The sequence below is a fragment of the Cebus imitator genome, unplaced genomic scaffold, assembly GCF_001604975.1.
Source record: "Cebus imitator isolate Cc_AM_T3 unplaced genomic scaffold, Cebus_imitator-1.0 Scaffold18, whole genome shotgun sequence".
Classification (NCBI taxonomy): Eukaryota; Metazoa; Chordata; class Mammalia; order Primates; family Cebidae; genus Cebus; species Cebus imitator.
This window is the reverse complement of record NW_016107333.1, coordinates 6,869,254-6,878,669: the sequence shown is the minus strand read 5'-3', so window position 1 is coordinate 6,878,669 and position 9,416 is coordinate 6,869,254. Positions and strand designations below refer to the sequence as shown.

The window sequence follows — 9,416 nt, the reverse complement described above, 5'->3', positions numbered from 1 at the left end:
AGTGGTGCGATGTCAGCTCACTGCCACCTCTGCCTCCCAGGTTCAAGCAATTCTCCTACCTCAGCCTCCCGAGTAGCTGGGACTACAGGTGTGTGCCACCATGCCCAGCTAATTTTTGTATTTTTTAATAGAGAGGGGATTTCACCATGTTAGCCAGTTTGGTCTTGAACTCCTGATCTCGTGATACCCCCACCTCGGCCTCCCAAAGTGCTGAGATTACAAGTGTGAACCACTGCACCCAGCCCATTTTTGTCTTTTTAGTAGAGTTGGGGCTTCACCATGTTGGCCAGGCCAGTCTTGAACTCCTGGCCTCAAGTGATCTGCCCACTTCAGCCTCCCAAAGTGTGGGCTTACATGTGTGGCACCTGGCAAAACAGAATAATTTGGTAGAGGCACACACCATGCACATAGGTGGGTACATATATGTGGTGGATGTACTTGCAGATAGGCCCATGTTTGAGTCCTGGGTGCATATATTTATGTTTATTTGTGTCTATGTGTGTAGATAGGCAGCTTTTATGCCTAGAATGTTTGTATATTAGTATATGTGATTTTATACAAGTGAGCACACATAGGCAAATTAGTATGTGGTATGCATGTTGGGACATGTGTGCTTTGGTATGTATATGTCGGCATTCAGCCATAACCGGAGACATTCTGAAGTTCCTGTGGCACTCGTCAGTGAGCCGGTTAAGGAAATGGCTTTTCTGCCTCTGGCATTCAGGGCCATTTGCCAACTTCCTCTCTCCCTGTTCTTTCCCACTTTAGTAAGCTCCCTGTGTTTGGCTTCTCATATGCCTAGGAGTGTTAAAGCCAGGGAGAGGATGGTACTGACTCATCCAGCCAGGAACTGGAAAGAGGCTGATAATCTTCTGTGTGACCTCTGCTAGTAAGAAAAGGCCTGGCTTCCCAGCCAGTCCCCGTCCTTCACACTATGAGGAAAAGAGTCCTGCCTTGAAATCAGAAGACCTGAGGATCTATTCTTGACTCTGCCACTTATTATTGTGTGACCTTGGCCAAGCCACAACATTTCTCTAGGTTTCAGTTACCTCCTTCATAAGTATTCTGTGCAGTAAGGAAGGAGAGGGAAAGCATTGGTCTGTGGTGCTAAGGGAGGGCCACGTGGTGCTGGTGTCTGGAGGAGGAAGAATATTCTGAGCGGGGGCAATGGCATGGTCAAAAGTGTGGAGGTAGACCTGAACTTGCCAAGGGAAACCAGTAATCCACTTAGAATAAAATTCAAACTTCTTACTATTGCCTACAAGGATCTATGCAATTTGACTGCCTACCTCTCATTCTTACCCAACTTCTTGCTCACTGAACTCCAGCCATATTGTCTTTCTTTCTTTCTTAGAAAAGGTCTCATTGCCTTTACACTTGATGTTCTCTTTGCCCAGAATACTCTTCCCAAGAATTAGTATGATTGCCTACCTCTCATTTTTCAGGTCTTGGCTCAAATATCACCTCTCCAGAGAGAGGCCTTCTAGGACCATCATATTTAAAGTAGTTGTTCCCTAATATTAATCAATATTTAAAATGCACACATTGGCCAGGCACATTGGCTCACACCTATAATCCCACCACTTTGGGAGGCCAGGGTGGGTGGATCACCTGAGGTCAGGAGTTTGAGACTAGCCTGACCAACATGGTGAAACCCCATCTCTACTAAAAATTAGCCGGATGTGGTGGCACACACCTATAATCCCAGCTACTCGGGAGGCTGAGGCAGGATTGCCTGAACATGGGAGGTACAGGTTACAGTGAGCCGAGATCGTGCCATTGCACTCCAGCCTGGGCAATAAGAGCAAAATTCCATCGTGAAAAAGAAAAAACAAAGCCCACATCTTTTGACCCAACAGTTCCACATCTGGTAATTCATCCTACAGATATACTTGCAAGAGAGTAAAGTGACATAAGAAAGGATATTCATTTATTCATTGAAGCAGTTGTTTGTTAAATAAATTACAGTATATACAAACAGTGGAATATTTTGCAGCTGAAAAAGATAATGGAATAGTTCTTTAAGTTTGTTGCCATGGCTCACACCTATAATCTAACACTTTGGAAGGAAGGCTGAGGTGGGAGGATCACTTGAGGCCAGGAGTTCCAGACCAGCCTGAGTAACATAGTAGGATCCTGTCTCTATAAAACAAAACAAAACAAAACAGAAAAACCAGTAGCCGTGCATCATGGGTCTCACCTGTAGTCCCAACTACTCAAGAGGCTGAGGCAGGAGGATCACTTGAGCCTGGGAGGCTGTGGTTGCAGTGAGCTGTGATGGTGCCATTGCACCCCAGCCTGAGTGATAGAGTGAGACCCTGTCTCAAAAACAACAACAACAAAACCAAATAAAAAAGAGAAATAGCTCTTTAAGTCTTGGTGAAGAATGATAATCAATGTATATTGTTAAATTTGAAATAGCAAGATGATTAAGTTCTACACTTAAGATTTGTGCAGTTTATTGAATGCATATAATAATTAACAAAATAAAATATAGAATAGTGTGTATTGTATGCCATCATTTGTGTAGAAAAAATGAACATATGTAAACAAAGCATGTAGTGTGTATACTTGTCTGACAGACCTGTCCCTTAAGTAGAGCAGTTCTTCGTACCTCTGTTACCCTGTGCTTGACTGAAGACTGTGAGGCGTTTATCTCTTTTCTGAACCAACAAACATTAAAATCCTTTCTTTTTTTTTTTTGAGATGGAGTTTTACTCTGTTGCCCAGGCTCAAGTACAGTAGAGTAATCTCGGCTTACTGCAACCTCCACCTTCTGGGTTCAAGTGATCCTCCCCCCCTTAGCCTTCCAAGTAGCTGAGACTACAGGCATTTACCACCATGCCTAGCTAATTTTTGTATTTTTAGTAGAGAGGGGGTTTTGCCATGTTGGCCAGGCTGGTTTCGAACTCCTGACCTCAGGTGATCTGCCTGCCTCAGCATCCGAAAGTGCTGGGATTATAGACGTGAGCCACTGTGTCTGGCCAATTTTTTTTTTTTTTTTTTTTTGAGACAGAGTTTCACTCTTGTCACCCAGGCTGGAGTGCAATGGCATGATCTTGGCTCACTGCAACCTCCACCTGGATTCAAGCAATTCTCCTGCCTTGGCCTCCCGTAAAATCCAATTTTTTAACATTCAATTTTCAAATTTTTGTCTTCAACGATCTTAAGGGTCTTATGAAAGAACCTAATGATACAGACTTCTTCCAAAATAATTATTTTGGTCATTCCACACTAGTTGAATCATGATAGCCCTCTGTCCTACTAAGAGTTGTCTGTTCTGCCTATTAATTGTTTCTGGAAAGTTACACAAAATATTGGTAACAGTGTTTTGCCCTAGGTTATGGTGGCTCATACCTGTAATCCTAGCACTTTGAGAGGCTGAAGCAGGAGGATCACTTGAGGCCAGGAGTTTGAGATATAGGGAGACTCTACTTCTACAAAAAACTTTTAAATAAAAAAATTAGCTAGGTGTGGTAGCATGTGCCTGTAGTCCCAGCTACTCGAGAGGCTGAAGTAGGAGGATTGCTTGAGCCTAGGAGTCAGAGGCTTCAGTGAGCTATGATTGTGCTACTGTGCTCCAGCCTATGTAATAGAGTGAGACCCTGTCTTTAAAAAAACAAAAATCATCAAACCCAAACTAATTGGGAGATAGGAGTGGAGAGAACACTTCTCATTATGTATCTTTTTTATTTTATTTATTTTCTCATTACGTATCTTTTTATGGAGTCCCACTTATATGTATTACTTATGTAAAAAAAATCATAAAATTGAAAAAAAAAACACTAAGGGAAACATTTATTTATTTATTTATTTGGAGACAGGGACTCACTGTTTTCCAGGCTGGAATGCAGTGACACAATTACAGCTCACTGCAGCCTTGACCTCCAGTGCTTAAGCTATCTTCCTGCCTCAGCCTCCTGAGTTGCTGAGACTACAGGCATGTACCACCATACTCGGTTAATTGAAAAAATCTTTTTTTGTAAAGATGGAATCTTGCTAAGTTGCTCATATTGGTCTTGAACTCCTGGTTTCAAGTGATCCTCCTGCCTTGGCCTTCCAAAGTGTTGGAATTACAGGCATGAGCCAAGAGATCTTCCCATCTCATCTTTCTGAGTGGCTGGGACTATAGGCACATGCCACCACACCCAGCTAATTTTTTTTAGAGATGGGATCTTGCGATGTTGCCCAGGCTGGTCTTGAACTCCTGGACTCAGGCAATCATCCCACCTTGGCCTTCTAACGTGTCAGGATTATAGGTGTGAGCCACTGCGCCTGACCCAAGATAGTATATTTTTAAGAAACATTTCTTCCTGATCACTCATTTTTATATCATTCTGCTTTATCTCCTTCATAATGCTTATCATAATCTGAACTTATCTTGGTTATATTTGTTATTTATTACCTATGCTATCATTGGAATATGAGCTCCTTGATGTCAGGTATTTTACTTATCTTGTTCATTGGTGCCTTCTTCTTTTTTTTTGAGACAGAGTCTTACTCTTTCTCCCAGGCTGGAGTGCAGTGGCATGATCTCAGCTCTCCACAACCTCCACCTCCTGGGTTCAAGTGATTCTTCTGCCTCCACCTCCCCAGTAGCTAGGATTATAGGCATGCCCCCCCACACTCCGCTAGTTTTTTTATTTTTAGTAGAGACAGTTTCACCATGTTGGCCAGGCTGGTCTCCAGCTCCTGACCTCAGGTGATCCACCTGCCTTGGTCTCCCTGTGTGCTGGTATTACAGGAGTGAGCCACTGCACCCAGCGCATTGGTGCCTTATTTTTATACACATAGATACCACATAGTAGTTGTTGAATAAGCAAATGAACACATGAAGGAATGACCGAGGTAAACCAGGCTAAAGCCTAAGAAAGAGTGGGAGGCAAGGCTGAGGAGGTAGACAGAAATCACCTGATACAGGATGGTGATTCTCAAACTTTATTTATTTGTTTGTTTATTTATTAAAGAATCTCACTCTGTCATCCAAGCTGGAGTGCAGTGGTGAAATCTCAGCTCACTGCAACTACCGCCTCCCAGATTCAAGCGATTCTTGTGCCTCACCCTCCCCCGTAGCTGGGATTACAGGCACACACCACCATACTCAGCTAATTTTTGTATTTTTAGTAGAGATGGGGTTTCACCATGTTGGCCAGGATGGTTTCGAACCCCTGATCTTGTGATCCACCCGCCTTGGCCTTTCAAAGTGCTGGGATTACAGGTGTGATCCACCATGCCCAGTCAATTCTCAAACCTTAAATGTGCATCAGAATCCCCTACTAATTCTTTGTACCACCTTAAGCAGATCCTTGGGCCCTGTGATTCTAATTCAGTATGTCTGAATTGGAGCCCAGGAATCTGCAAATCTTCTAGATGATTTAGGCACAAGTGATCTGGAGACCCTACTCTGAATATTGCAGTCTTGATGCCTTATCAAAAGGAATCACATCTGTGATATCACTTCTTTTTAATGCATTACTAGGATGGAAGAGAAGGGGCCATCACCCGGTTTTATCAAGGATCAGAGGTGTTCAGTGCATTTTCTAATGACACACAACATATGTATAAAGTATCTCGAATAGCCAAAGTATCTAACCAGTGAACTCAAGATTGGTGATGGCAAGATTGATGGTGGGCAGACAGCTCACCCTCACAGAACAGTCCCAGGCCTTGGTGTCACTGGATGGATTTTATGACTATGCCTGTTTCTTGTTTGGGGAAGAAGTTATACCCCTAATCACTGATTCTTTCTGGTATGTCTCAGGGAGGGCAATGAGCCGGGGGAGACCACTCAGATCACATACCATGAGCTTCTGGTCCAAGTGTGTCAGTTCAGCAATGTTCTCCGAAAACAGGGTGAGTTTTGGGTGTGGGAAAGGGACTGGAGGCCTGGCCTTGGGGTATCTGAGGCTTATGTGGAGAGGGCAAGAGATGGAAAGAATTTGGTAACAGGGGAAGAGAACAGGTCAGCTGGGAGGGAGGCCAGCTGGATGGGAGGGAGTAGCAGCAGGAAGGGTTCATGGTTCGTATTCTGTGCTTTTACCTGCAGGCATTCAGAAGGGTGACCGAGTGGCCATCTATATGCCTATGATCCCAGAGCTTGTGGTGGCTATGCTGGCGTGTGCCCGCATTGGGGCTTTGCACTCCATTGTGGTAGGAGTTTGGGGAAGGGGAAGGCGTGGGGGATGGGGCTCTGGAGAAGTAGGTTGGGCCTAGATGATGGAGGGTCTCAAATAACAAACTAAGGGGCTTAGAAGCTTTGTGTCATATGTCCATATCAGTTATTCAGTTTCTTCTAGGACCCTGGCTTAGAGATCCTGAAGGTCTCATGAGAAACTCCTTTCCTTATTCACTCAATCCCTGGGGCTTCCTTCTCTCCCTTAGACTTTCTTCCCTTCCCTAGTTTGCAGGCTTCTCTTCAGAGTCTCTATGTGAACGGATCCTGGATTCCAGCTGCAGTCTTCTCATCACTACAGGTGACTAATTCTCTTACCTCTTCTCCAGAACCCCGATACCTCAAGCCTTGGTCTCCAATCAGCTTGTCAGTATTTGGGGCTACTCAGCCTAGAGGGTAGAAACTGCCTGCCCTTCCTCTCGTGGTCCCACCTCAGCTGACCCTGTCAGCTCAAATCAGCTGGAAGAGCCAGAGTTAAGAGGCCCACACAGGAAGGGCTCTGTGGACATTGTGCCCACTAGGAAGTGTGGTGCTTACTAAGGCCTGGAATGTCTGTTGCTCCCCAAAGATGCCTTCTACAGGGGGGAAAAGCTTGTGAACCTGAAGGAGCTGGCTGACGAGGCCCTGCAGAAATGTCAGGAGAAGTAAGTGTATTTGGCCAGTTGGCTACTGTCTGAGTTGACTGAGCCTTTCCCCAGTGCTAGGTTTCCTTTGTTCCCTCTACCCAAAATGGACATGGGTGGGTCTTGCCAAGTTCTCTTTGAGCCAACCCCGCTACCACATTAGGCTTTTCTCTCCTCCAGGGGTTTCCCAGTGAGATGCTGCATTGTGGTCAAGCACCTGGGGCGGGCAGAGCTGGGCATGGGTAACTCCCCCAGCCAGTCCCCCCCAATTAAGAGGCCATGTCCGGGTGTGCAGGTGAGTCTGGCACTGCTATACCTTTTTCCAGGCTCAAATTGCTTCACTCTTCCCAGAAAATTCCTGATGTCCTTTGCTTGCTTGTATATTGAGGATCCGGGAGCAATTCTAGGAGTGCCTCCTCTGGCAGGGCTTAGGTGGCAGCTGGAAGACTTTGACCTTGACTGTGGATAGAGAGGCCCTTGTACCTTGAGAACATAGCACAAGTGATTGTAAGGGAGACTCTTGTGCTGGTTTTGGTATCCTTGTGGGCACAAGGGATCCTCAGGGCTTAGGCTTGTGTTAGAAATGTCTAACTTGAGTGATAGTATATATTCATCTCCATTCCTGGGCTGTGATATGGGGTGGGCTGCCTCTGTGGCCTAAAGGATTCCCATCATGGAAGGACCAGAGTCCAGCCCTCACAATATGGCCCTTGTTATCTTTGAATCTAGGGCTTTTGGTAGGAATGGTAGAAAAGCCAATGATGGCCTCCAGGCTGAAGAGCATGAGGGATCAAAGTTCTGGGGTTGAAAAAGACAGACACTGAGAGTCTGTGAGACTCCCTGAGGGGTCTTGGGGCTAGAGATGCTGTAGTCTAGTTTAGGGAAGTTGGAGAGCCCAATCAGTGTTACGGGTTTTACATGTATAGGGGCTGGAATCAGGATCAGGAAAATAGAAACAGGGAAGACCAGTGAGAGTTTGGGGTTTACGACACACAGACCCTTTGCTCCCACTCCTTGTGTTCTTGAACCCACCTCACTACCCTTTTCACCCTGGGCTTTTAACAGGGTAAGCTGAAAGAGAAATCCAAGCGTGTTCGGCCCAAGGTATCCATTTCTGCACTGCCATGGGCACCACTTTCCTGTGTGCTTGTCTATGTGTTCATCTGCCCTTTGCCTGTTTGCCCCATTAAAATGGCTGCCAGACCTAACCCTCCTTCCCCTTGCCCCTGGGCAGCTTGCCATCTAAGCCACTGAAGGGTGATGAAATTAAATGTCTGTTGCTGCCTCTGTGAATTGGCATACAGCATGGATCTTAAAGAGGTGATAACAGAACTTATTTTATCCTGCTGCTCAGGACCTTTGTGGCAGAGGGGACAAGGTAACCTGTTAGAAAACATTAACTGTGCAGGTAACTGGAGCAGAGCCAAGAGAGACAAGAGGAGGAGTAGGTGGAGGAGCTTCAGACCCTGACTTTGGGAATTCACCATCAAGTTGGGGAGTTAGACATGTATTATTAATACAGAGAAAAACCCAAGTTTTAAACAGGACAGCAGAGAAGATTCCTGAATACATTTATATAGTACTTTGGGATTTATAAACTGCATATAACTTTGCAATATGATTAAGTGCTAAACTGAACAAAAGTCACATTGCAGGTGGTTCTAAGAAGGGAGATCCACAAGGGAGTGCTCAAAGCAGATTAGTATCAAGGAGGGAGTCGGCCTGGAGTCCAGAGACCCATTTTTAGCTGTATGACCTTGAATAAGTCAATTCTTCCCTCTGGGCTTCAGTTTCCTTATCAGTAATGGAGAGATGGCAATACATGCTATAAAGGGAAACAGCTTCCCTTCCTAAAACCACATATAAAGCTCACTATTCCTCTGGGTTTTACTGTCCTCACAGGGTGTCTTACTCTAAATCTGCTGTGATTAACCTCTTAGGCTAATGGTAAATGTAAGCCCCTTTTCTCTATTCTCATTAGCACAGTGGAGACAGATCTCCTTCCCAAAGGACACAGCTTTCCTTTTAAAACTTAGGCAGGGACATACACCCCTTCTTTTGAAAGAGGTGACAAACTTAGTGGCTTAAATTGTAATCTCTGGAGCCAGACGACTCGGGTTTAAATCCTGGCTCTGCCACCTGCTACTGTGTAAACTTGAACAAATTACTTAAGCTCCCTTGCCTGTTTCTCCATCCATAAGATAATGATAATAATTATACCTATCTTACAGGGTTTTCTCAATATATATAAGGTGTTTGGCACATAGTAACTACTCCATAAATGTTAGCTGTTTTTGATTTCCCTTAATGCAACAGACAGACTGGCATTTCTAATAGAGAGACCAGAAAAGAAATAATAATGTCTTGTAATTCTTAATACCAGAGACCTTCAGGCCAAAGGCTACTGGATTTTTGTTTCTTGGAGGTGAAAACAAGCAGTTTCCAAAACACCAAAGAGCATAAAAATAGGCTTAAAGGCTGGGCGCGGTGGCTCAAGCCTGTAATCCCAGCACTGTGGGAGGCTGAGGCGGGTGGATCACGAGGTCAAGAGATCGAGACCATCCTGGTCAACATGGTGAAACCCCGTCTCTACTAAAAATACAAAAAATTAGCTGGGCATG

At 44.9% G+C, this 9,416-nt stretch overlaps 1 protein-coding gene across 4 annotated transcripts in view; it reads left to right on the top strand.

Moving 5' to 3' along the window:
* Nucleotides 1-9,416, top strand: part of ACSS2 (acyl-CoA synthetase short chain family member 2) — a 54,353-nt gene that overhangs the window by 30,353 nt on the left and 14,584 nt on the right. For 2 of the 4 annotated variants that reach the window (XM_017513741.2, XM_017513766.2), the window contains exons 3-8: nucleotides 5,762-5,853; nucleotides 6,047-6,150; nucleotides 6,401-6,473; nucleotides 6,741-6,816; nucleotides 6,976-7,090; nucleotides 7,861-7,899. In XM_017513741.2, the coding sequence (XP_017369230.1) occupies nucleotides 5,762-5,853; nucleotides 6,047-6,150; nucleotides 6,401-6,473; nucleotides 6,741-6,816; nucleotides 6,976-7,090; nucleotides 7,861-7,899 (499 nt within the window). The remainder of the gene's footprint in view (nucleotides 1-5,761; nucleotides 5,854-6,046; nucleotides 6,151-6,400; nucleotides 6,474-6,740; nucleotides 6,817-6,975; nucleotides 7,091-7,860; nucleotides 7,900-9,416) is intronic. The other 2 variants (XM_017513751.2, XM_017513762.2) reach the window with 2 other exon arrangements.